This window comes from Festucalex cinctus, chromosome 11 (genome assembly GCF_051991245.1).
Source record: "Festucalex cinctus isolate MCC-2025b chromosome 11, RoL_Fcin_1.0, whole genome shotgun sequence".
NCBI classification, from domain to species: domain Eukaryota; kingdom Metazoa; phylum Chordata; class Actinopteri; order Syngnathiformes; family Syngnathidae; genus Festucalex; species Festucalex cinctus.
Genome location: NC_135421.1, coordinates 15,016,715 through 15,044,696, shown reverse-complemented (window position 1 = coordinate 15,044,696; position 27,982 = coordinate 15,016,715). Strand labels below are relative to the sequence as shown.

General features: G+C 40.2%; 2 protein-coding genes across 4 annotated transcripts in view; one reads left to right on the top strand and one right to left on the bottom strand.

Annotated features, from left to right (window-relative positions):
* itga4 (integrin alpha 4) overlaps window positions 1-3,755 on the top strand; it is a 19,374-nt gene extending 15,619 nt beyond the window's left edge. The window contains exons 26-29 of the mRNA XM_077536573.1: window positions 2-127; window positions 325-423; window positions 1,572-1,691; window positions 1,762-3,755. Coding sequence (XP_077392699.1) covers window positions 2-127; window positions 325-423; window positions 1,572-1,691; window positions 1,762-1,875 — 459 coding nt within the window. The 3' untranslated portion in view covers window positions 1,876-3,755. The remainder of the gene's footprint in view (window position 1; window positions 128-324; window positions 424-1,571; window positions 1,692-1,761) is intronic.
* On the bottom strand, window positions 1,205-27,982 carry cerkl (CERK like autophagy regulator). 3 transcript variants are annotated; one of them, XM_077536575.1, is made up of 15 exons: window positions 27,744-27,982; window positions 26,256-26,365; window positions 23,587-23,817; window positions 13,749-13,880; window positions 12,775-12,838; window positions 10,906-11,036; window positions 10,771-10,845; window positions 8,733-8,910; window positions 8,542-8,589; window positions 8,345-8,376; window positions 7,512-7,620; window positions 5,345-5,441; window positions 4,423-4,616; window positions 3,966-4,079; window positions 1,205-1,969 (listed from the first exon to the last, which is right to left on the bottom strand). In XM_077536575.1, the coding sequence occupies exons 1-14, from the start codon at window positions 27,881-27,883 to the stop codon at window positions 4,001-4,003; spliced, it is 1,620 nt and encodes a 539-aa protein (XP_077392701.1). In that variant the 5' UTR covers window positions 27,884-27,982; the 3' UTR covers window positions 1,205-1,969; window positions 3,966-4,000. The 3 variants fall into 3 exon arrangements, with proteins under 3 accessions (XP_077392701.1, XP_077392700.1, XP_077392702.1); XM_077536574.1 differs by having other exon boundaries at window positions 1,205-4,079; XM_077536576.1 differs by lacking the exons at window positions 1,205-1,969; window positions 3,966-4,079 and having other exon boundaries at window positions 4,437-4,616; window positions 5,367-5,441.

The following is a 27,982-nucleotide window of genomic DNA, read 5'->3' as shown; positions in this document are numbered from 1 at the left end:
GTTTTGTGGGCGTGGCGACAAGCTGTGCGAGCGTCTGCTGTGTCCCCTGGGCACGGTGGAGGCCGGTCGAGACGCGACCATTCAGCTGGAAGTGCGACTCAACCCGGACGTCCTGCTGCAAGCGCCCGTAAGTTTTCAACCCACAGCTTGTTAGCGTGCTAGCGTTAGCTTTCTTCTCAAGGCTTGTCGACGGTTAAGGTCTTCGCGCGCTCTTTACCGCATCAAAGAGGAAGTCAGACATGCGTCAAAACAACACGAGCGGAACACGTGCAGTTTTTGCAAAACACGTGTGTGCACTGGCAAAAACACACACCTTTGTTTCAGGGTCGCCACGGCGTGGTCAAGCTGGAAAGCAGGGCGGTGATGTCATCGCCCACGAGTGACCAACACACCGTGCTGGAGCGGGAGCGACCCGTCGCGCAGGTAGGCGACCCATGACACGACCACGACGGTGGACAAGACATCATCACGCGCGCGTACTGAATGCTTATTTTAGTAAACTAAAACTAATGAACAAACTAAAACTAAAATTCAAAAAACAAATTCGTTCACGAGATAAAAACTAAAATGCTTTAAAAAAAAAAAAAAAACGAACTGAAGTCTGAAACTCCATTTTATGTTTACAAAACAAACTATAATTAAAAAAATAATATAATATAATAAAAATAAATAAAAATATAATGTAATAAAAAATAGAAGATAGTAAATAAATAATATAAACTAAAAATAAAATAAATAAATTATAAAATAAAAAGTCAAAAAACAATTTTGTTAATGAAATAAAATATAGAGAATGTTTTTTTTTTTAAAAAAACAAAACAACTAACAAACTACATTTTGTTTACAAAACAAGCTATAATTAAAAAAAATACAAAACTATAAAATAAAAAAATATATATATAATAAAAAATAACAGTAAATAAATAATATAAAATAAATGGAAAAAAAATACCTAAAATGAAATAAAAATTCAAAAAACAATTTCGTTAACGAAATAAAATAGAGGAAAATGCTTTTTTAAAAAACAAAAACTGAAACTAAAAAACTAAAATAAAAAATATAAATAAAATAAAAAATAAGTAAATACAACAATATAATAAAAAATAAATACAAAAAATAATAATATAAAACTCTAATAATAATTATAGCAAAAATATCCTTTGTTTTTGTCTTTGGATATTAATTGAATGCATGAGCCTTTGGGGATGATTTTAAATGTGATTTGAAGTCGATTTATTTTTATATTAACTGCAGGAATAAGGACGTTTGAAAGTGTGTCACACAGAAGTGACGTCATCTAGCAGCAGCCAATAGATAAGCACCTTCAGATGACGTCTCTGCTATGCTGTTTTTTAAATATTGTGCACAAGTAATACACATTTAAAAAAAAAACTAAAACTAATACTAAAACTAACTAAATTAAAACGAATCATTTATGAAATTACTAAAACTAATAAAAACTAACAGAACCACCCTGAAAACTAATGGAAACTAAATAAATAATAACTCAATAATACTCAAAACAAGTCAAATGAAAAATTCCAAAAGTATAATCACCATGCCGTGCGCAGGTGGTGGTGGAGGCGCACTTCAGCCAAAAACCTTCCACGCCCATCAAGGTGTTCATCATCGTGGTCAGTTTACTCGCGGGCCTGATGATTCTTGCGGCGCTCATCTGGTGCTTGTGGAAGGTAAGTCTCAATTTTGTTTTGAATCGCAATCGATTTTGGAATCGTGCTAATAACTGATGACGTGGCGCAGGTGGGTTTCTTCAATCGGGACTTGCAGAAGAAGAAGGAGGAGGAGGAAGATGACTTGAAGCGCGACAGCTGGGACTACGTCCCCAAACGCAGCAACAGGGAGAGCGTGTCCTAACCGAGGACGGACGGACGGACAGAGTTTGTCCTATCCAGGACGCGTTGATGGTCGATTTGGGCCGGCCAGCGTGACGGCAAAGCACCAATGTCAGCTTCCAGGGACCACGTGAAGAGGAAGAAAAAAAAAGAAAAAAAAGAGAGAGACGGACCAATCACAAAGCTTTCCTGGGCTTTGACGAAGAGACACTTCCTGTTTGGAGTGCAACACTTCCTGCTGAGTGACACTTTCTGCCTCCATTGCGGCACGTCCTGCTATACTGTCCCACAACACTTCCTATTACACTTCCTGTCTGGATTACAACACTTCCTGCTTGGCGCACAAGACTTCCTGGTAGACGTCCTTCTTAGTTCCAACCACTGATCTGAATATATGACTGGATAGTTGATAGGTCAAGAATTTTTAAGCTGCGAGGCCGCCATATTGCTCCTCCCAAGAAACGTTTCTCGCTATATGATCATATACATTTTATACTATCCAAAATGGAGAACATTTGAAACAGTACTTAGTATAAACTCATTTATGCTGTTTTAAATGTATTAAAAACATAAACAAGAGGACTTGAGACATTTGACATTAAATACATTATGCTGTCCTCACTCGGAAGCTTCTCAATTTTACCAGCGAGTTAACGACGTTCCAAACAACCAGACTTGGTTGTCTTTTTTGGGCGAATAATGACCCTCTTTTAGGTCGTCGTAAAATTAGGAAATAAAATATCACAACAATTTGGTATTCGCTAACTGTATACGACACACTCATGCTAGTAGCTAGTTAAAGTGCAGATTCAACAGTCTTGAATAACTGTCCTAAATTTAATTAACTCAAATGAATGTATAGTGCTGTTATCTTGACATTGTGTGTACTTACGGACAATTTTCGTGCAAAGCAACAACAACAAAAATAGGATCCAACAGTCCGCATAACAACGAACGTGTCGGCGTCTTGTGCTGCCACATTGGAGTGGTCAACAAAAACAATGAACCGAGCAACCACAGGAGGGCGCTCTAAGGCTGAACTCAACTTCTGAAAGGAAGAATAAACATGTGTAAATGATATGTTTAATGATGTTTACAGGAGGAAACTTTTTTTTTATTTATTTTTTTTTATTAAAGAATTTAAAACTGTAATTGAACAAAAGATGCTTCTGACAAATCTAATATTGGGGTCTAAAGAACTGAGCGATAAAGAAAAAGGGGCTCTTCAAAGCAGCACATACTTATTTTATTTATTTATTTTTTCACTTGTTAAAAAATAGTGACTACCCCGGCACAACCCCCCCCCACCCCGCCTCCGGCCTTATACTAACTGCCTAAATTATAGGTCTCATCTGTATGTATAGTGTATAGTTTATACAGTAGTCTGCTCGTGAGGTTGGAGTAGTGACATGGCCGCGCTGTCGCTTCAACGGCTTGCACAGGTGTGTATTGGCTATCCAGTCATATATTCAGATTTCAGATCAGTGGTTCAACACTCTCTGCTATCTTTTTTTTTTTTTTTTTTTTGGTCAGACATTTCCTTTCTTGGGGTGTAAAACTTCCTGCTCCACAAAAACTTGTCATCCAAAACTTGCTTCTAAACTTCCTTGTAGTTTGCTGTCACACTGGAGAGTACATAAGAAGTTGAAATCACTGTCGACATATTTCCCAAGCTTGTTTCTTGGTTCGACTTCCTATTTGTTTGACTACCTGCTGATTGCTGTTTTGTTTTCTTTTTAATTTAAGCATGTGACAAGTTTGTGATGCGTTCAAGTCACATTTTACACTTGAGACTTTTTTTTAAATTATTGTCTTGATAAAAGCCATAAATGTATTTTGTTGATGTCAACTTGTTGCACTGGAAAGTCTTGCTCGTGTTTTGAATAAAGTTGCAAAACTATTTTCTATTTCCAACCAAACGACAACTACTTCTACTGATTGGATCATACAACCCATCAAAAACGGTCAATTTGACATAAAAAAAAAAAAAATGTTGCTTAAATTCAATTAAATGCAAAATCAAGTTGCCATCATCGAGTCGGGTGATTACAAAAGTGTCAACTTGAAGAAAAAATAAAAAAGGAGTTCACGTTGGATGTCGACAGGAAGTACTTGTGAGTGTCGCGTCGCCGTGGCAACGTCCTCGCTCAGATGCAGCCGCAAGACGCCGGCGAATCGGCCTCGTCCACTTCCTCGCCGTACAAGCTGATGAGTTGTCCGTGGACCCTGAACGCAACATTTGGAAAAACTATTCAACTTTTCCCAAAAAAGTTTTCCCAGTTTTCCGATGCTGAGCAACTGTGATGTCATTTACAGTGGACAGCAAGTAGCAAGATGGCCGCCCCTGAGATGGATCAAAACGGGATTTGGTTGCTGAGCAACTAACATTAAAAAAAAAAATAATAATAAAAAAAATAAAATAAAATAAAATAAAAAAAATAACAATTTTTTTTTTAAAAAGACTCAACCGTCTCCCACCACAAACATCTGGACTCTATTTGTCATTCACTTATAAAAAATAATATTTTTCTTTGCGGCCATTTCCAAGTTGAGTGAAAATTCTTGTAACCTGATGAGCACTTCACCGGGGATCTCCAGAAGTTCTCCGTCGACGTTCCAGGGGAAGCCGGCGTCCGATCGGATGATTGGCGTGGCCTTGGCGGCGGCGTCGTCCTCGCTCTCGTCCTCCGAACAGGCGGTCGGCTCGCGGGGGCGGAGCTTCACCGCTGTCACGGCGTGTGTCTCCACGAAGGAGAAGTCCAACTGCACACACCAAAACTCATTAAAAAAAAACTGCAGATGATCTACACAAAACCGAATTATGTAAAAATATTATGATATGACTTTCTGAGTAGTTCATGAGCAGCAGCAGCAGCAGCAGCGACTAACGGTTGATATTCTCACCTGTAATGACTTGTAGCAACAGCAGAGGGCAGCAGAGACCAACATACAACAACAACAAAGTGGCGCAGCAAGCTTTGAGTCCTTCTCGAGCATTTAACAAGAGATTTTACTTGCCATATATTTTATGATATATTTTAAGAAGATCCATTTTTTAACAATTTCAAGGCCATGCTGCACAACTTTTTTGGGGCCACCATTTTTTCTTTCTTTTTTGAAAGGTGCATAATGTGATTGACACAAGGAAGTGAGCGTCATCTTCAAACATCAAACCATCAACAAGGGGCCCATGGAGGAGCCTTGGGGAACGCCACAAGGTGATGACATTCAGAAGAAGATCCAAATTGGAAATGAGGTCGCCGATTTTTTTTTTCTGACTTGGTTAACGGGGTTACGTCCGTGTTGTTGTTGTTGCGGCGCCAGGAAGCAGGAAGTGGGTCAACAGTGAGTAAACAGTGCAGCCAAGCGCTACATTTAGCTTTTAGTCTATTTGTAAAAGTGGGTTAGCACGCAGAAGCGGGCTAATCTGCTCGCTCGACGGCCTCATTAAGTGGAAGAAGAGCCAGCGGGTCAACAAGTCACGGGCTCACCTGGCCGCTGGGGGCGCCGTACCTCTTCAGGTGCTTGACAAACTCCGACCTGGACGTGGCCCCCACCGCGATCAATGCCGCGCTCCCGTTGCAAAGCCTGCAGACACAACAGGAAATAGGAGAATGTGATCCGCAAAAAAAAAAAAGAAGATTTTTCTCTTCTCAACAGGTGCCACGAGTGTGATGGTTGAGTTTTTTTTTTTTTTTATTAAATATTCTATAAATAAATTCATGATTGAGATAAGTGGATGAATAATGACGATGAATATTTTTAAATAAGTCCCAAATTTTAAGTTTTAACAAAGAGACAAAAGATAGATGGGAAAAGTTTTGAACCGTACCTAAAAATGTCAACAACAAAAAAAAAGTGAACATAAAATGTCCATGAATTTACATAAAAAATGTTAGAGAATTGAATAATTAAAAAAAAGGCAGAAAAGAAAATTCACACAAAGTAACCATAAAATGTCAGAAAACAAAAAGAAGGCAGAAAATTACTGTAAAATGTCGGAATTTCAAAAAAAAAAAGTCAGAAAATTTATTTAAAAAAGAAAGATAGAAAATAGTTAAAAATTAACTATAACATGGCCAAAATCAAAAGAAGAAATCCCGAATATTATACCACAGAATGTACACAAAATTGCCACAAAAAAAATCAGAAAATTGATATAAGAAAAGGCAAGAAAGAAAATGTTAAAAAAAAATAAATAACCATAAAATGTCAATGAAATTACAAAAAAAAAAAAATGTTAGAGAATGGAATCATTAAATACTTAAAAAAGGCAGACAAGAAAATGTTCAGAAAGTAACCATAACATGTCCAAAAACAAAAAGAAGGCAGAAAATTACTGTAAAATGTTGTTGGAATTGAAAAAAAAAAGAAGTCAGAATATTGATTACAAAAAAAAAGGAACAGAAACATTTAAAAGTACTAACTATAACATGTCCAAAATCAAAAGAAGAAATCCCGAATATTACCACAGAATGTACACAAAATTGCCACAAAAAAATGCAGAAAATTGATATAAAGGCAAGAAAGAAAATATTTTTAAAAAATCATCATAAAATGTCCAATGAGGAAAAGTAAAAACTTACCATAAAATGTCCATGAAATTACAAACAATGTTAGATAATTGAATAATTTAAAAAAAAAAGGCAGAAAAGAAAATGTACACAAAGTAACCAATAAAATGTCCAAACACAAAAAGAGGAAAGGCAGAAAATTGTTGGAATTGCAAAAAAAAAAAAAAAAAAAGGCAGAAAATTGATTTTAAAAAAGGACAGAAACATTTTAAAAAAATAACTATAACATGTCCAAAATCAAAAGAAGAAACCCTGATTATTACCACATAATGTACACAAAATTGCCACAGAAAAGGTCAGAAAATTGATAGAAGAAAAGGCACTAAAGAAAATATAAAAAAAAAAATAAAAAATAAAAAATAAAAAATCCTGAAAATTACAATTAAATGTCAGAAATATGACAAAGACAAAAAACTGGTTTAAAAAAAGAAAGACACAAAGATTTAAAAACTATAAAATCAAAAGAAATCTCGAATATTACCACAATGTAAACCAAATTACCACAAAAAAGTCAGAAAATTGATATCAGAAAAGGAAAGAAAGAAAATGTTTAAAAAAAAATGTTAAAATGTTAAAAAAAAAATGTTTAAAAAATAACCACAAAATGTCCCAAAACAAAAGAAATCCCGAAAATTACGATTAAATTTCCACAAAATTGCTAAAAAAAAATAGTGATAAAATTGATAGAAAAAAGGGGGAAAAAAAGTTTAAAAAATAGCCACAAAATGTTCAAAAAGGAAGATAAGCAGAAAATTGACAAAAAGACAGAAAAGTCTAAAAATGTATGAAAAAAACAAAACAAAACAAAAACAGAAGCTGAAAGGTTGCAGAAAATGAATCTGTATGTATTGGATGCTGCGCATTTTTTTTTGTCATGGTGCAGCTGGAACACAAACACACTTGATTTGCTCATCAAGTTTTGCGACATATTTGTGGTTATTGATTTGACCTAAAATGGCTCCTTTGACAGCAAAGGTTGTTGACTTGTCATCTGAAACAGTCATCTGTTGTGTACCTGAACCTGTCTTGAGACCCACCCTGAGCACAAACACGTTTTTTTTTGGCTGATATCGCCGATTCTTACCTGGTGTCGGGGGCCAGCCCTCGAGGCGCGTGAGGACTCAGGCAGGGGATGGCCATCACGCCCACGCTCAGGAACGGGCCGTCCACGCGGATCCACGACTCCGCCCCGTCTACGCACACACACACACAAATGAAGCATCTTGTGTGCACAGGTTTTGCATTTTAGACTTTGATGGAATGAAACGAATCCCAATGACCACTTTTATTGTTGGACATCATCTGACATTCAACATCGTTTGATTGAATGGGATCCTTTTTTCATGCGTTTCAATCCATATTTGTAAGCGGACGTGAAACAACTGATGGCATTTTGACAACAATTTCATTGTTTTGTTTTGTTTTTCTTTTAAAAAAAATCAGGAATTCATATTCTACTGCTTTTTGATTAATGCAATTATAAATTATTGTATTTTTGTTAATGGTTTCTCTAGTTTCAAAATTAAATTGAACCATTAATTGATACATTTTATTCATGTAATCATATTTAATTGGAAAATAATTATTTTACTTTATTTAATTTTCATTTATTGTTATTCTACTGCTTACATTTTTTTACAAGTTTAATTTAATTTTAATTAATTAATTTTGTTTGGCTTGAACTTTTTTGCTGTTGAAAATGGCTAAATGAATCGCTTTAAGTACTTTTCATGCAATTTCAGACACCACGTCATCTGTTTTGATCAAATTTGAAGACCACTTGGAGATATTTTAGGAACACTTCAAGATCCCATGGAAGATTTTTGAAAACCGCTTTTGGATTTGGATTTTCTTTAGCCATGATGATAAATTGAAGGACAAACACATTCATCATGTCATCATGTTTTTGGTGATCACCTGAGTCGACGTCTTGATCATCACGCTGGTCCCTGACAAAATACAAACAACACATATACCGGTATATATATATATATATATATATATATATATATATATATATATATATATATATATATATATATATATATATATATATATATAAAAATACAATCTGCGTGTGTGTCATGTGTCATATGTGCATGCGTGTATCTCACTGTTGGTTGGTGTGGCTTTTGAGAAAAGACATCTGACAGTCCTCCGGTCTGCAGAGATGATGAGAGATCCAAAAACATGTCACACTTTCAACTACGGACATAGGGGGCTCTCTCTGTTGTTTGATAACATGTTTGCGTGGGTGTGTGTGTGTGTGTGTGTGTGTGGGTGTGTGTGTGTGTGTGTGTAAGACCTCAAGCGGGCCAGGCTCTTGATCAGCGCGTACTCGTGTCGCCGCGCCGATGGCATCCAGCGCTTCTTCTCAGCGCGAGCCAGACTCCGCCCCCCGAAGCCGAACATGGCGCAGAAGCCGAAGCGCAGCAGCTGACCCAGCGACCACAAGCTGCACATGTCCACCTGCTGCACGTGACCTGAGAGAAGACAACGCGGCCAATCAGAGGCGAGCAACCACGTTGGACGCCCCCCCCTTTTGCAAATATTTGTCCAGCGTTTCCCGTAAAGGCCCCAAAACACGCCGGCAAAGTCAAAATCGAGTTTGGTCGCCGGCGCAGTTTTCAAATACAACTTTTCTTTATCCGCATGCCCTCGCCACACTGCCCCCAAGAGGCCATACACGTCATGGCAAAATGGTGAATTTCATCTTCAGACACTTCGTTAGGACAAGATTCGAAACGTTGTCTTTTTTATGTTATTTACTTGGTAAAAAGTATGGAGGACCAAAACTGCCAAAATTCAAAATAAATAAATGACGAAATAAATAACTAAAAGTGAAAATAAAAACGGATATTAAAAATGTATCATTCGAAAATTATATAAAAAAAAGAAATATAAATGGAAATCAAAAGAACAAAAAAAAAAAAAATATATATATATATATATATATATATATATATATATATATATATATACATACATAATAAATACATTTGTATTTAATTTTTAAATTATATTTTTATATCCGTTTTTATTTCCACTTTTAGTCATTTATTTATTTATTTTGAATTTTGGCAATTTTGGTCCATATTGCCAAGTTGAAATGTTATTCAAATGAGGGGGCGGTCCCAAGCGTGTCTCCGCCCATTGCAGACCAATGACAGGCAGTTTGCAATGGCGTAGTCCACCCCAAGACACGTTTAGTACCGCCCCCTCATTTGAATAACATTTCCACTTGGCAGTAAGGACCAAAACTGCCAAAATTCAAAATGACTAAATAAATAAATGACTAAATAAATAAATAAATGACTACAAACTGAAATAACATTAAAAAATATAATTCAAAAATTAAATACAAATGTTTTTATTTTCGTATACTGTATATATTTTTTGTTCTTTTTATTTCCATTTATATATATTTTTTGTGTATAATTTTCGAATTATATATTTATTAGATCCGTTTTTATTTTTTCACTTTTAGTCATTTATTTATTTATTTAGTCACTGATTTATTTTGAATTTTGTCAGTGTTGGTCCTTTATAAAGTGACTGACTTTATTTTGTTCCAAAGGATCTTTATGTTTTCTTTTCTGTTCCATGTATGGGACTAAAAAAAATTCATGCATTCATTCAATTTTTGATTCAAAGCAAGTATTATAAAAAAAAAAAAAAAAAAAAAAAACCTTAAAATTTATATTGCACTTTTCATGCGACGAATATGTGCAACAATTTTCCATAGCATTTAAGTTTTATTAGTTTGATGGAAATAAATCAAACTAATGTTAATAATTATTAAAAAATAAAAAATAGAAAAAATAAATAATTTTAGCTAAAGATTCCAAATCAATTAATTTCAATTGATTATTAATAAATTAGAATTAATGTAATTACACATAAGAACATGAAAAGGTGAGAACGAATCCTCATTTGGAAATGCAAATAAACTATTTGACATGCACGCTCGAAGAATTTTTTTTTTTTTTTTTTAAGTCTCAGTGGACCACCCATCTGTCCCTTTTCCAAATCATAATTTGACAGCCGGCCCCAATTGATAATGATCAATGACTGCAGTAACCACGGCAACGGCTTGAGGTACGTCCACACCTGTCGTCATCACTTCCTGCCCTCCTTTGTGTACTAATCAGTATCATTACAAGCCATCTGTCACATGGCAAACACATCAACCTGCGCTGATTGGCCGTGGGGGAGGTGGAGGGGGCGGGGCTAGGGCACATGTGGAAAAGCTGTGATTTCAGGTGAAAGTGATCCCGCTTGCTGGAAGCAAGTCAGGTAACGGAAAGCGGACTCGGAGGAGGAAACAAATGAGCGTACGGTACCGAGGATGATGTGCATGGCGGCCGTGACCGGATCTCGCACGCCGTGAACAGAACAGGAAACCGTGTCCGTGGAACCTGTCAATGACACAACAAATCAGCAGGAAGACCCAATCGATCCATCAATCGGTTTCTTACCCGCTGGGATGATCCCCAGAGGAAGCGACGCCCTCACGGGAACTTCGGGCGAGTCGGCGTCCAGTTGGGCTCGCAGAACAACCGCGTGGCAAACTTCCGCCACCGAACCATCGCCGCCCACGCACACCACCCTAACACACACGTGATTTACAACTTGCTTTGAAATATGCGTCCTCAGTTTTGCTGTGACTTGCAAACTCAACTCAACTCAAGTCACATTTTGGAAGAATGATTGTTGAAAATGTTTAAAAAAAAACAAAAAAAATAGTTCAAGCTGTTTAATGCCATTCCCAGCTGACGTTTACTCTAATACTAAACACAGAACAACAAAAAAAATATGGCACCTTGTGTATTCAAAACAAACAGACATCTTTACCGTAGATTTGCCCCTGCTAGTTACATGCTAACATGGATGGAAAATGCCATTCACATGCTAACATTAGCATTGACAGTCGCCATTACAACACTAAAGTAACAGTGAGCAATACATGTAAATCACTTATCTATATATATGACTAAATAGCCGATAGGCCAAGACTTTTGCGGTGACGAGGAGGCTATAATGCTCCTCCCAAGAAACGTTTCTCGCCATACCATCCAATACATTAACAGTATCCAAATTGGAGAATATTTGAGACAGTACATAATAGAAACAGCACGATTTATGGTGTTCTCAATTTATTAAACGTAAACAAGAGGACTTCAGACATTTTACAACTTGACTTAAATATATGTACAAATTATATTCTTAATGATATTTAGTACAGGAAGAAACTTGTATATTTTTTTAATTAAAGCATTGTAACTGTAATTCAACAAAATATGTCTCTGCCAAATCTAATTAAAAAGAAAAAGAAAAAGGTGGTCTTCAGAGCAGCACATACCGCCCACTTATTATTTTATTTTTTTAACTTGTTAAAAATCTTACACTAACTGCCTACGAGCTGTATATGTATACACTTTTACTGCATGATGTTCAATGTTTCATGAACAGCACTTCGTATACAGCAATGCTTGTTTTAAAGTGCTTTATAAATAAAGTTGAGTTGAGTGTCATCTGTACGTATAGTTTATACAATAGTCTGCTGGCAAGGTGGGAGTAACGAGATTGCCGCCCTGTGACTTCAACGGCTTGCACTGGCATGTATGGGCTAGCAGCTATCCAGGTCAGCAATGTAAACAGACTGTCACGCAATATCCATCGAATATCGTCTTCTTCGTTGGTGTGTATCACACTGCCCCCGGTGGCCAAAGCGGACACACACTAACCAATCAATGGAAGTGATGGCCTTTCCCCAAATCAATGACAATAAATTTGACGCATTCGACTTCCTCTTTCCAAGTTGTAAAACCGTTTGGCTCACTCAGGACATTTGCGTACGCAACTTAGCATAAGTGTTAGCAAGTTAGCGTTTGAGCTAGCGCAAGTGAGTTAGCAACGCCGGCCAGCCCTTCCACCCTCCCGTCTGCAGGATTTCATACATCTCGTTTGACGCTCCTAATTGCTCAATGTAGGTTTCCACTAAAGTCTCTCACACACACACATGCTAATCAGCTATCTCGGCAATATTAAGCTAAGCTTCTCTCTGCACTCTAAGCCTCTGAAAGCAGATTACGCGCACGCAAAAGCGTCCATGTTTCAACACAGCTTCCTGTGCTCTTTTTTTTCTCTCTTCTTATTCATTGGCAAGGTATCGGATCAAGACTTGATATCAGCACATACGCAAAATTCAGCGAGTCGGACTCGCACGCCAGAAAAGCGACGGGGACTCGAAAATGTTTGATGTGTTTCAAAGATGAAGTGATGACATCAGCGGAAGTCAAGAGGAAAAAAAACTTGAGATGAGAAAAAAAAACAACTGAACTGACCCATCAAAGTCATCAAGCTTGAGCTCCTTCATCACTGACAGGGCGTGTCCCCTCCTCTCTGTTACTGCGCACATGCGAGGATGCACAGACAGGTGGACAGACAGGTAGGTCACAAGGGGTGAGACAGAGACAGAGACAGATGGAGACACATGGAGAAAGTGAGTGCAGAGTTCCAGGAAAAAAAAAAGAAAAAAAAAAGAAAAAATGTGACAACAGATACGATGCCATCTGTTGAAAAAAAGGAGGAGGAGCAAAAGATGGAAGGGGACAGACGAGAAGATAAATATGGATGAGGAGAAAGGGAAAAGGATGGATGCATGGATGGATGGATAATAATAATAATAATAATAATAATAATAATAATAATAATAATAATAATAATAATAATAATAATAATAATAAAAGTTTACAAGCTAATAACCACTTTAAAAACGTTTATAAATCAATCTATAGATACACAGAGTGATACACAGATGGAAACACAGATGGAAACACAGATAGAAACACAGATAGATAGATAGATAGATAGATAGATAGATAGAAACACAGATAGATAGATAGATAGATAGATAGATAGATAGATAGATAGATAGATAGATAGATAGATAGATAGATAGATAGATAGATAGATAGATAGATGGATAGATGGATGGATGGATGGATGGATGGATGGATGGATGGATGGATGGATGGATGGATGGATGGATGGATGGATGGACGGACGGATGGATGGGCAAGAGGAAGTGTCGGGCGTACGACGTTGAGAGGAGAGTTGTCGAAGTAAAGGATGCGAGTGGCTGAGGAAAGGAAAGATGGACAGCGAAGGCTGGATGACAACAGATGGACGGAATGCTCCGCCTCCTGTATCAGGTTACCTAGCAACCAGAGACTGCCATTAACTCTGACCTATGGACCTGCACACATGCACACACACGCACACACGCACACAAACACGCACGCTCGCGCGCACTGACCGGTGATGTCAGTGCGGACGTCAGCCATCTTGAAGAGGGGCGCCACGTGCTCTCGGTAGATGTGGACCGCCTCCTTCTTGTGGCTGCTGGGGTTGATGAACACCTTCACGCACCTGGGCCGACCGCTCAGACCTGCACACACATACACAACGCAAAACTTTTTGACTCTCATCAATTTTTCAAGATTTGATAGTCTCAACAAGTATTTTAGGTTGATTGTTACGACAGCTTGGAAACGATCAGGCTTGTAAAGGTTAGACGTGTGCGTGTGCATGCGCGTGTGCCCTGGTGGCTCATCATGAGGCAGATTTAGAGGTCGCATTACGGATCCCAATAGAATAGGGCTGATCAATACACAAACACACACACACACATTCTCAGCTCCCCGATCCATGTCGTTGTTATAATCTTCTCCCTCCCAAAAGGCCATGACCCCGCCCTGTTCATGACCTTTCACAAACACGCACGCACGCATGCACTTGAGATGTTTGGAAATGGACACAAATGTGATGGAAATGAAGTCGACAGGATGAAAATTTTTAATATTTTTTCACTTACAGCAAGATAATTATCGCCGACATCCTGTAGCCAACCTTCAAAATAAAAGTATGCTACACAAGCGCCTTGACTTGGATGGATGGATGGATGGATGGATGAATGGATGGATGAATGGATGGATATGGATGGATGGATGGATGGATGGATGATGGATGGATGGATGGATGGATGGATGGATGGATGGATGGATGGATGGATGGAGGGTAGGTAGATGGATGATGTATAGATGGATGGACGGATGGATGGATGGATGTCGATGGATGGATAGTAGATAAATGGATGGATGGTAGATAGATGGATGGATGGACGGATGGATGGATGGATGGATGGATGGATGGATGGATGGATGGATGGATGGAGGGTAGGTAGATGGATGATGTATAGATGGATAGATGGATGGATGGATGATGGATGGATGGATGGATGGATGGATGGATGTCGATAGATGGATAGTAGATAAATGGATGGATGGTAGATAGATGGATGGATGGATGGATGGATGGATGGATGGATGGAGATCGATGGATAGATAGATGGATGGATAGTAGAAAGCTGGATGGATGTAGGGTAGATGATGGATGGAGGGTAGATGTGGGTGGATGGATGGATGGATGTCGATAGATGGATGGATGGATGGATGGATGGATGGATGGACGGTAGATGGATGGATGGATGGATGGATGTCAGATAGATGATGGATGATGGATGTAGATAGATTGATGGATGGATGGTAGATAGATGGATGGATGTAGATAGATGGATGGATGGATGTAGATAGATGGATGGATTTGGATGGATGGATGTAGATAGATGGATGGATGGATGTAGCCAACCTTCAAAATAAAAGATTTTATGTTTGTATTTTTGTCCCCTGCTTTATTCACATTGTGGGTCACTTCATCGGATACTTGACTCATTTTCAGCAGTAAAAAAGTTCAGACTCTGTCGAGAAAATTAATTTTGAAGATGTCATTATATTTCATGTACAATTGATATCTTAAAAAAAGGACATTTTGCCACTTGCTGGCGACTGAAAATGACATCACAGGTGCTCAGGTAACGACCAATCACGGCTCACCTGTTTTCTGGGTTGATGTCATCTTCACTTTATCACATTAATTATAGACAAAATATGATCTTTTTTACTGCTGAATATGACTAAATGAGTCAAGTGTCCCCTTCAGAAAAATAGAACAAAATGTGGGAAGTTTTGTGAGAACTTTCCAACCAGATATATTACTTCACTTTAGTTTTGCATGCTTACCAACTTTAGGTCAAACTGTTGGTGGAAACAACATCAACAACAGTGGCCATTTTGGCCACTTGCCTTTGACAGACATCGTGTCAGAGGATGCTGATGAAGATGACAAGAGAGTGAAACACCACGCACACACACATGAGGATTAGGTTTCCCGCATGCAGCGTGGCGGGCGGACAGTTGCTATGGTGACGCAGCGTTGCCATGGTAAACAATCCCGGCCTGCGTGCACACGGAGCCTGCCCGTCATGTAAACAACTTGGATTTCCAGTCAAGATGGTCGAAAGTGCATCCGTGACCTCGGAGGGATTGATTGTTAAGTGCGTGCCCGCGTTGGCCACCGGGGGCAGTGCCTTACACTATATTCCGATGGATATTGTGTTACAGTTTGGTGACCAATGACCAATCATGGCTCGGTTTGCTGACCAAACCGAGAAAACAGGTGAGCCATGATTGGTTGTTACCTACTTCCTCAGCACAGGTGATGTCAACATCAGTCGAAAGCAAATAGAAAAATTACGTTTTAAAGATATCAATTGTCCCCTCCGTGAGCCGGCACCTTACCGTGGTGGAGGGGTTTGCGTGTCCCAGTGATCCTAGGAGCTATGTTGTCTGGGGCTTTATGCCCCTGGCAGGGTCACCCATGGCAAACAGGTCCTAGGTGAGGGGCCAGACTCACGACGGCTCAAAAACCCCTTATGATGAATAAAAACTTTGGAAGCACGTTTCCCTTGCCCGGACGCAGGTCACCTTAGCCCCCCACTGGAGCCAGGCCTGGAGGCGGGGCTCGTTGGCGAGCGCCTGGTGGCCGGGCCTGCACCCATGGGGCCAGGCCGGGCACAGCCCGAAGAGGCAACGTGGGTCCCCCTTCCCACGGGCTCACCACCGGTGGGAGGGGCCAAAGGAGTCGGGTGCAGTGTAGGCTGGGTGGCAGCCAACGGAGGAGACCATGGCGGACCGACCCCTCAGCTATAGAGGCTGGCTCTTAGGACATGGAATGTCACCTTTCTGGCAGGGAAGGAGCCCGCTGGTGTGTGAGGCAGAGAAGTTCCGACTAGATATAGTCGGACTCTCCTCCACACACGGCTTGGGCTCTGGTACCAGTCCTCTCGAGACGGGTTGGACTCTCTTCCACTCTGGAGTTGCCCACGGTGAGAGGCGCAGAGCAGGTGTGGGCATACTTATTGCCCCGGCTCGGCGCCTGTACGTTGGGGTTTACCCCGGTGGACGAGAGGGTAGCCTCCCTCCGCCTTCGGGTGGGGGGACGGGTCCTGACTGTTGTTTGTGCATCTGCACCAAACAGCAGTTCAGAGGACCCACCCTTTTTGGAGTCCTTGGAGGGTGTGCTGGATAGCGCTCCCCCTGGGGACTCCCTCATCTTGCTGGGGGACTTCAACGCTCACGTGGGCAAATGACAGTGAGACCTGGAGGGGCATGATTGGGAGGAAAAAGGACCCCCCGATCGGAACCCGAGCAGTATTCTGTTATTGGACTTCTGTGCTCGTCACGGATTGTCCATAACGAACACCATGTTCAAACATCAGGGTGTCCATACGTGCACTTGGCACCAGGACACCCGAGGCCGCAGTTCGATGATCGACTTTGTAGTCGTGTCATCGGATTTGCAGCCGCATGTTTTGGACACTCGGGTGAAGAGAGGGGCGGAGCTGTCAACTGATCACCACCTGGTGGTTTGTTGGCTCCGTTGGTGGGGGAAGATGCCGGTCTGACCTGGCAGACCCAAACGTATTGTGAGGGTCTGCTGGGAACGTCTGGCGGAATCCCCTGTCAGAAAGAGTTTCAGCACCCACCTCCGGCAGAGCTTCTCCGTTGTCCCGGGGGTGGCGGGGGACATTGAGTCCGAATGGGCCATGTTCCGCGCCTCCATTGTTGAGGCGGCCGATCGGAGCTGTGGCCATAAGGTGGTCGGTGCCTGTCGCGGCGGCAATCTTCGAACCCGCTGGTGGACACCAGCGGTATGGATGCCGTCAAGCTGAAGAAGGAGTCCTATCGGGCCTTTTTGGCCTGTGGGACTCCGGAGGCAGCTGACAGGTACCGTCTGGCCAAGAGTAACGCGGCTTCGGCGGTTGATGAGGCAAAAACTCGGACATGGGAGGAGTTCGGTGAGGCCATGGAAAACGATTTCCAGACGGCTTCGAGGAAATTCTGGTCCACCATCCAGCGTTTCAGGAGAGAAAAGCAGTGCACCATTAACACTGTGTATAGTGGCGATGGGGTGCTGCCGACCTAGACTCGGGACGTCGTGAATCGGTGGGGGGAATACTTCGAAGACATCCTCAATTCCACCGACACGTCTTCCTTTGTGGAAGCAGAGTCTAGGGACTCTGAGGTGGGCTCTCCTATCTCTGGGGTCGAAGTCACTGAGGTGGTTGGAAAGCTCCTCGGTGGCAGGGCCCCGGGGGTGGATGAGATCCGCCCGGAGTTCCTAAAGACTCTGGATGTTGTGGGGCTATCATGGTTGACACGCCTCTACAACATCGCGTAGGCATCGGGGGCAGTGCCTCTGGATTGGAAGACTGGGGTGGTGGTCCGCCTTCTTAAGAAGGGGGACCGGAGGGTGTGTTCCAACTATAGAGGGATCACACTCCTCAGCCTCCCTGGTAAGGTCTATTCAGGGGTGCTGGAGAGGAGGATCAGTCGGGAAGTCGAATCTCAGATTCAGGAGGAGCAGTGTGGTTTTCCTCCTGGCCGTGGAACAGTGGACCAGCTCTGCACCCTCAGCAGTAGGGGTGTTTAAAAAAATCGATTCGGCGATATATCGCGATACTACATCACGCGATTCTCGAATCGATTTAAAAAAAAAATCGTTTTTTTTTTTTTTTTAAGAGCTCAGAATTGTTCATTCGGTAGTCTTACCGATTCAACGTCTTATCATCATTGCCTTTTTTTTTTTGTGTGTGTGTGTGTGTGTGTGTGTGTGTGAATCGATTTTTAAACTTCCATTTTTAATGGAAAAATATTCAACAAAACGTCTGACTTCGGGTTAGGATTCACACCTTGAGCATGGAAGAATGTTATATGAACGGAACATTAAGCCTTAATATTTTATTTTAATGCTGTTCAAACATGAAACAGATTACAACCTCTATAAGACTGAAATTTCAGATAAATAAATAATACATTTTCATATAAATCTTACACTCTACAAGCTTACTGATTAGTATTTTCTAAATTTGAATGAAAAAAAATCGCAATAATCGACTTATAAATTCGTATCGGGATTAATCGGTGTCGAATCGAATCGTGACCTGTGAATCGTGATACGAATCGAATCGTCAGGTACTAGGCAATTCACACCCCTACTCAGCAGGATCCTCGAGGTTGCGTGGGAGTTCGCACATGTGTTTTGTGGATTTGGAGAAGGCGTTCGACCGTGTCCCTGGATGGATGGAGGTATCAATTGTACATGAAAAATAATGAAGTTACCACATCAATTATAGACAAAATATTAACTTTTTACTACTGAAAATGGCTCAATAAATCAAGTATCCCTTAAGGATTGTAATTGCGACTGTCAATGCTAATGTTAGCATGTGAATGGAATTTTCCATCCATGTTAGCATGTAGCTAGCAGGGGCAATCTAAGGTAAAGATGTTTGTTTGTTTTGAATACACAAGGTGCCTTTTTTTTGTTTTATGTAGTACTAAATGTATAGTATCGTATGACAAGAAATAGATGGATGGATGGAGCAATATGGCGGCCTCGCGACCTCCAAAGTCTTGGCCTATTGGCTGTCCAGTCATATATACAGATCAGTGATTTACATGTATTGCTCACAGTTACTTAAGTGTTGTAATGGCGACTGTCAATGCTAATGTTAGCATGTGAATGACATTTTCCATCCATGTTAGCATGTAGCTAGCAGGGGAAATCTACGCGAAAGATGTCTGTTTGTTTTGAATACACAAGATGCCTTATTTTTTTTGTTCTGTGTTTAGTGTTTAGTATTAAATGTATAAGGATGGTATGGCGAGAAATATTTCTTGGGAGGAGCAATATGGCGGCCTAGCAACCTCCAAAGTCTTGGCCTATCGGCTATCCAGTCATATATATAGATCATTGGTTTACATGTATTGCTCACTGTTAAGTGTTGTAATGGCAATTGTCAATGCTAATGTTAGCATGTGAATGGCATTTTCCATCCATGTTAGCATGTAGCTAGCAGGGGCAAACTACGCCAAAAGTTGTCTGTTTGTTTTGAATACACAAGGTGCCATTTTTTTTTTGTTCTGCGTTTCGTATTAAAGGATGGTATGGCGAGAAACGTTTCTTGGGAGGAGCAATATGGCGGCCCCACGACCTCCAAAGTCTTGGAGTATCTACACTATCAATCTACACTAAAGATGTCCGTTTTGAATACACAAGGTGCCATTTTTTTTTTGTTCTGTGTTTAGTGGGTTCCACCAATTGTTTTTTTGTTTATGGCTTTTAGTGTGTCAGCTGTGTGTCCATCATAGCTGCTGAGCCACATGAATGGCAGCAAGTCGCGTGTCAGCTCGCGTGGTCACAGTACGCGTCAAGGCCCCCGACGGCCATTGTGACCACCGTCAAGGTAAACGCGCGTTACGCTTAACGCGCTTTAAGCCACTTTTTTCAGCCTCAAAAGGGTTTGTTTTGGGGGGTTTTTCATGGCGACGTTGTGTCCCGCCGATGGCGGTGCAAGGCAGCTGCGGAACGAGGCGGCTGAAAGGCAGTCGGCGGAACAAAAGGCCCCAACTGCTTTCCATGCAGCGGGTCGGCGGCAGCGTGGCCTGAATGGACGGCAAACAACATGAGCGCTCAAAGACGCCGCTCGCATTCTTTCTCCTTCTGCTTGACGCTAGCGTTAGCCTAGCTTGCAAGGGTCACTTTCTTTCTGCACGTTTCCATCTTGTCATTTCTAACAGCATTTGAGGATAAAAACAACCCGGTTGTTCAATTCTCTGTGATTTTAACCACTATCTAACCCCTAACCGCCGGTGAAATTCTTCACCTGCCGTTAACTAAGCGGCCATTAAATATGCGTTGTTCAATACATGGTTAGTCGCACCGTTTGTTAACGGCACCGTCAAAGTTAACCGTGCCGTTGACGTCACTGGTTAGCAGCGATATATCCCACAATTCCTCTTTTGTTTTTTTCAGGGTCGGCAAATGCAATGGATACTATCCAAATGAGTCTGACCCCTGGCACTCTCCAAAAAAAACAAAAAAAAAAGAAGCAGTAAGTTTTCTGCTGACGAAGAAAATAGCAATTTAGGAGTTCTTGTGAAATAATTTATTGATTGATTTATTTTTAATTCATAATAATTTATTTTTCTACTGTGAATATTCTGTGGAATATTTGTGTAGCATATACAGTAATATTGCATGTTTTTGTCTGATTTTGTTTCTCATATTTTTGTCTGTTTTTCATCCAGTATTTGTATTTTTGACAGATTTGTTTTTTTTGTACAGTATTTGGAATTTTTAGTCGTTTTTGTATTTACATAATTCTGTATGTATTTTTCATCTAATATTTGTAATTACTGTTAATAAATATTAATAAATAATAATAATTATTATTATTATTATTATTAGAATTATTATTAGAATTATTATTATATTTCATTTAAATTTATATAAATTAAATAGGGCTATATATAAGGGTGAGTGGTGAGCACGTCCGCCTCCCAGTACTGAGGACTCTGGTTCGAGTCCAGGCTCCGGCCTTCCTGGGTGGAGTTTACATGTTCTCCCCGTGCCTGCGTGGGTCTTCTCCGGGTACTCCGGTCTCCCCCCACATTCCAAAGACATGCATGGCAGGTTAATTGGGCGCTCCAAATTGTCCCGAGGTGTGCTTGTGAGTGTGGATGCTTGTTCGTCTCTGTGTGCCCTGCGATTGGCTGGCAACCAGTCCAGGGTGTACCCCGCCTGCTGCCCAAAGCCAGCTGAGATAGGCTCCAGCACCCCCCGTGACCCTTGTGAGGAACAAGCGGTCAAGAAAATGGATGGATGGATGGATATAAATTAAATAATTAGCCGCTAGTCACAGTGTTGTTATCTGTTTAATTATTTATTGTCATAAAAAGAAAACAGGAAACATGACAGGTAACCTCTCTTCGGTGTGAGCAAATATTGTGATTTCATTGCAACGTTCCATTTTAGAAGAAACTAGCATGATTTTTTTTTTAATGTCTAAATAATGATAGATATATGACTTCACTTTAGTTCTGATACACATTGACACCCACGTGCGGATGCAGATGCCATTTTGGCTAATCTCACGCTCAGACATGATTCAAGATGCTGACGACGTGTACGTGAGTTATACGTGCGTTGAGTGGGATTAGCGGATTAGCTCGTCTGTGTAATGATGTCATGGCGACTCACTGTGGCCGTCGGAACCTATATTGCATCGCACATGAAACACTTTGAAGAAAATTTCAACAGATTTGATGATGACCATTCATACTGTTTGCGAACATCTCTGAGGAAAAAAACATTTGCTACGTTCGCTAACACTGTGATAACGCCATAGAGGGAAAATCAACCCAAAATATTTTGTTTGACAATAATATGTTCTATGCATCCCCATTATGGCATTGTGGTTAATATATATATATATATATATATATATATATATATATATATATATATATATTTATATATATATATATATATATATAGGTTGGTTTATTGAACATATCAACATAAACACCATATCATAAGTATAATATACTGGTTGAAGTTTTTCATTTGAGTTATTTTTTTTTTGTTAAAAAAGGAGAAAAGAAAAAAAATTTCACTAATATAATTTACATGTTTAAAAAGGAGTAGGAAGAAGTAATATTGCCTTCGTGGAAAATTAGTTAAGTAGCAAAATGCAGCCATTTTATTCCATCTCAGGGGGCGGCCATTTTGCCACTTGCTGTCGACTGAAGGTGACGTCAATGTTGCTCAGGTCTCAGGTAACAACCAATCACAGTGCAGCTTCACAAAACAGGTGAAGCTGTGATCGGGGTTATTATAGTTTTGGAATTTTTCATTTGAGTTAGTTTTTTTTTATTGTTTTGAGTTTTTTTTAAGTTAGTTTTAATTAGTGTTCAGGTTGGTTTCGTTAGTTTTATTAGTTTTAGTTATTTAATAAATGCTCAGTTTTAGTTCTAGTTAGTTTCAGTGTTAGTTTTTTTTTTTAAAGTGTATTACTTGTGCGCAGTATTCAAAAAACAGCATGCGAGCGGCGTTATCTGAAGGTGCTTTTCTATTGGCTGCTGCTAGACGACGTCACTTCTGTGTGACACATTTTCAATTGTCCTTATTCCGGTTCATATCAAAATAAATTAATAATTACATTTAAATTCATCCCCAAAAGGCTCATGCATTAAATTCATTGCCAAAGATGAAAACAAAGGACATTTTTCTTATAATTATAGTTACTAGTTTTAGTTAGTTTTGTAAACATAGAATGTATTTTCAGTTTTTGTTTTTTAAAAAGCATTTTTGTTTTTATTTTATTTCCTCAACGAAATTGAATTTTAGTTTTAGTTTTTTCGTTAGATTTAGTTCACTAAAATAACCTTGGCTGTGATTAGTCGTTTCCTGAGCCCTGAGCAACAGTGATGTCATCTTCAGTCGACAGCAAGTGTCAAAATGGCCGCTCCCTGAGATGGATCAAAATGGCTGGTTTTTTGCTGCTAAACTCATATTCCAAAAATGTAATTAGATTTCATAGGTCACATGTATTTTTGTCGGTAAATGTTTAAAGTTGACTTCCAGTTAAATTAAGGGTTAAAAGCAATGTAGCGTGAATGCTAATTAGCGTTAGCATTGAGCTAGCCGACTGAAAGGCTAAGCTAAAGGTTTGATAAAATTCTTTGTTGTCGGTTTAGTTTTTGAGTAAACCTGATCTGGGAGTGGCATTAAACATAATTATAAAGTGAGTTGTGGTGACCGCCACCATACACAGCTTGTATCTCAAATTTTTGCTTGCAAGTCAAAGCAAAAAAAAAAAAAAACGGGCGGAACGACAGCTTGTGCGTTACCTGCGAGGACCTCCCTCAGGGCGTTGTACCAAGCGTGCGTGTGTTCCGAGGACGCGTTGTGGAGGTGCAGCGTGTCCTCCTCCAGCCTGTGGCCCCTTCGCTTGCAGTAGAACAAAGCCACGCCCAGCACGGGGCCGCCGGAGCGCTGACCCGCTGCCCGCCGCCGCTTCACCTTCACCGCCAGGACGTCGCGCAGCATCAGCACGCCGGGCACCGACTTACATGCCTCACCTGCACATACGCGCGACAATACCGTCAAGAGTGGCTAACGCGGCTAAATGCTAATCACAAACATTGATCGCACTGCTAACTCGGCTATATGCTAACAGCATTGGTTATTAATCTGATGTTTATTCTATTTATTTAGCTATTTATTTATCCACTCGCCTACTTCTTCTTATTAATTTTTTTAAATTATTTACTTGTATACAAAAAAACAATTGTACACTCACTGAAAATGTTTGCTTTGTTCTTGTTTTCTTATCTTATTCTTCACTGCATGACCAATTTCCGTTTCATGTACAGCACTTTGTATACAGCAATGCATGTTTTAAAGTGCTTTAAAACTAGACTAATTTCTGGAGAAATTGTGTGGGAATGCTGAAAGGTGAAAGCTAAGATTTGAATGCGTGTACAATGCTTATGAAGTAAATTGAGAGATACAATCTGTGCCACCGAGCAGTATCAGACACCTGGTAATGATGGTAAGTTATATATGTACGGAAGTGGGCTTGGAAAGCGATAGTTAGAAAAAGTTCAATGGCTGTCCCATTGAAAATGAATGGGGAAAAGTTGATATTAAACGTTATGGAACATAGGTAATGTAAACATAATAACACCTTTTTTTTTTATTGATTATGGATGAGACTTGTGTAGTATATGAACATAATTTAACCTAAAAATATGTAATGAAGTCATGCAGTGTCCAGTCGAGTGAAATTAAAACGATCACACTGAGACGCACAGATTGGACAACAACATGAATGAGATCTGAAGTGACAGCGTGTACGCACACACACACCCACACACACACACCCCCACGCACACACGCCTGTAGCATGTCACTACGTCCAGATGGACGAGAATCTCCCATCTTGTGCTCGCCGACACACTGAGCGCACACACACGGCCTCAAAATATTCTGAACAGTTTCACACAAGAATAAAAATAATATTAAATGGACAGCATTAATGACGATTTTTTTTCTATTGTACGGTGTACCTAATGATTTTGCCAATGACTGTACGAATAAATATGTCGTCCCCCACTGGATGTTGATGATGTCATCAATCATGTTGAAATGTGACATCGCTGAAAACTAACGATACCAAATGGAAACGATATTTCTAAAACTGCACTCATAAATAACATCAGTCATTTTACTCAATGCTAACTACAGCGCCAATACCTTAGACGAAAGCAAAACTATCCCCATTAGTATACAGTGCAACCTTAGCTAATTACACTTGCTCATCAATAACATTGATATCTTAGCTCAATTCTGCTGCTAACTACCTTTCCACTCGCAAAGATACAGTTAGCATAAGTTAACATCACCCAACGGGCACTGTGTTATCCAAACTATAAGCTAACAACGCTCATTAATCACACAACTAATGTTGTTAAATGCTAACTATAGTCACGCTAGTTTACCTAAAAGTTATTCCTCAATTACCCCACTAACTATGCTAAATGCTAACTATAGCTGCGCCTCAATCACACCAACTTTCCCAAATGCTAATTAGCGCAATTAAAAAAAACGCAACACTAACTACGCTCATCAATCACCTTGCTAACTTCCAGAAATTTGAACCACTAAAAAAAAAAAAAAAAACTTGTAAAAGCTCCCTGCAGGTAAACAACATGTCGCACATCCTCGAGCAGATTGACAGGAAGAACTTCTCATAAACAACAGCTGATCCATTTCTGTACACCCCCCCCCCCCCCCCCCCCCCACACACACACACACACACACGTGTGCGCGGAGCATGGTGACTGTGCGCGTGTGTGTCTCTGTGAGTGTGTTAATCTGCTCACACTGAGAGAATCTAATAACCCCCCGCGGGCATAACCAACTGCTCACTACTACTGCCAACACACACGCACACACTTAATGACATTACCCTTGGATGGAATCCAGCAAAACAGATTGTCACAAACACACACAAATAATTGTATATTTACTCATTTAGTTGTGTCAAAACAGCAACATGAAAGCAAAACAAAAACACCAGCTAGCTAGTAATATTTTCCACAGCATGGTACCTACTCGGTCCTACCAATTGGTACCAAAGCGGTACCAGTTCATTTCCGATTGATTGATCGAGCTTGATTGATGTTTTGGAATATGCGCAGCGAGAATTGAGACGTTATGAACACCTCACAGATCAAATTATAACGAAGCATTCCTCCAATAAATTATGTTACGCAACTAATCTAACTACACATCAGTTACGTTGCTAACTTTGCTAACTGCTAATGGCACTCGTCAGCTCCACCACAAACTACTAACTCATCCAAACTTCAAACAAACTTACGTTTCCAAATGCTAACTATGCTAACGTATGCACGCGTGTGTGCGTGCACGTGTGTGCGTGCGCGCGCGCTGGTCTCAGTTACAGCGGCATCTGCCGCCACATTCCGCGCAGATGTCGGCGTGGCCACCTGACCTGCGGGGCTCTCAGGCAGGATGGGGGTCCAGGTGAGTCGGGTGCTGGTCAGGAGGACATCGTGGCTCTTCTTGCCCACTTTAAAGATCCCACGCAGCAACACACGCTCACTGCAAAAAACAAAAACACATTTGACACATTTTCACTTCTTTTCTCTCTTGCATAAAAACGTTTTCCCAATTTTCAGATGGAGCAAACCAAAAACTGAATTGTATTAAATTTATGTTTGTGCATTTTCTCAACTGTCAATTTCAAATAATGTCCTATTTTTAAATAAAGTAAGGTTTTGTTTTGTTTTTTATCTCACTCATCAATGAATTGACAGAGTAAAGGGACACTTGACTCATTGAGCCATTTTCAGCAGTGAAAGTCAATATTTTGTCTATAATTGGTGTGGCAACTTCATTATTTTTCATGTACAATTAATACCCTTAAAAAGTATTTTTTTTTTTCTACTTGCTGTCGACTGATGATGACATCACCTGTGCTAAGGAAGTAGGTAACAATCAATCATGGCTCAGTTTGCTAACCAAAGCCAGAAAACAGGTGAGCCTTGATTGGTCGTTCGTTACCTACTTCCTCAGCACAGGTGATGTCATCATCAGTCGACAGACAGCAAGTTAAAAATTACTTTTAAAAGGTATTAATAGGGGTGCACCCATCACAATTTTCCGGCCGATCACCAATCCCTGATCTTTTAAAAAGTCTAACCTACCGATTCCGATTATTGCCGATGCCGATTTTTTTCATTACAAGCAGCATATACCTTCAGTGTTCCAAATTTCCAATCTTGTTTTATAGGAAAACATTGAACAATATCGGCGAAATAAAACAAACGTGTTGTTTTAACTGCACGTGAAGTGGTTCTCTCAAATAAAAATGAAAATCCTATTTATCATCTCAGCAGAAGAGGACAGTGGCTGACTTTTTCAGACCTCTGAGGATGGAGATGAGATTAGTGGAAAAGATCGGCATATTTTTAAGAGATCGGCCGCTCACCGATCTTCCATCGCCGGCCGATCAATCGGTGCACCCCTAGTATTAATTGTACATGAAAAATAATGAAGTTATCAAATTCATTCTGGACAAAATATTCACTTTTCCCTGTTGAAAATTGTTCAATGAGTCAAGTGTCCCTTTAATCAATAATTAAAATTAGTTGAAGCGCGAGTTCCGACTCCTTGTACCTAAAATGGATGCCACCATTCCTAAAAAGTTTGACATCATAATGTCTACTTAAAACCTGGAACGCTCATTTAAAAATACTTCAAACATGAGAAATATAATGTACCTATGTGAATTTGTAGTATTCACAGTGCAAAAGTTAGCTAAACAACCAAATAACCATGTATCTCATAAACATATTTTACATATTTTTTTTCTTTACATTAGTTCCGGTCTTCTGGTCCGCAGCAAAACGTGAGTGTAAAGTTAAGTTTCGACGTGATTTGGCGGGCTATGACGTCATCATCCCTGTCGCTCGCTCACCTGCTCTCCTCTTCCCGCATGTACTCCTCCTCAGCTTTCTGCTCCTTCTCTTCTTCCTTCTTCTTCTTCCTCCCGCTGAGCTTCTTCTCCTTCTTTACCTTCTGCTCTTTCTTCTCTCCGTTCTCCTCGCGCGTCGACATGTTCACAATTTAACAAGCAAACAAACTAAACAACAACAAAATAAACCCGACGTGCACTAGCCGTCCCGCTCCGCGCGCGAGCTAAGCTGATCCAGGCAC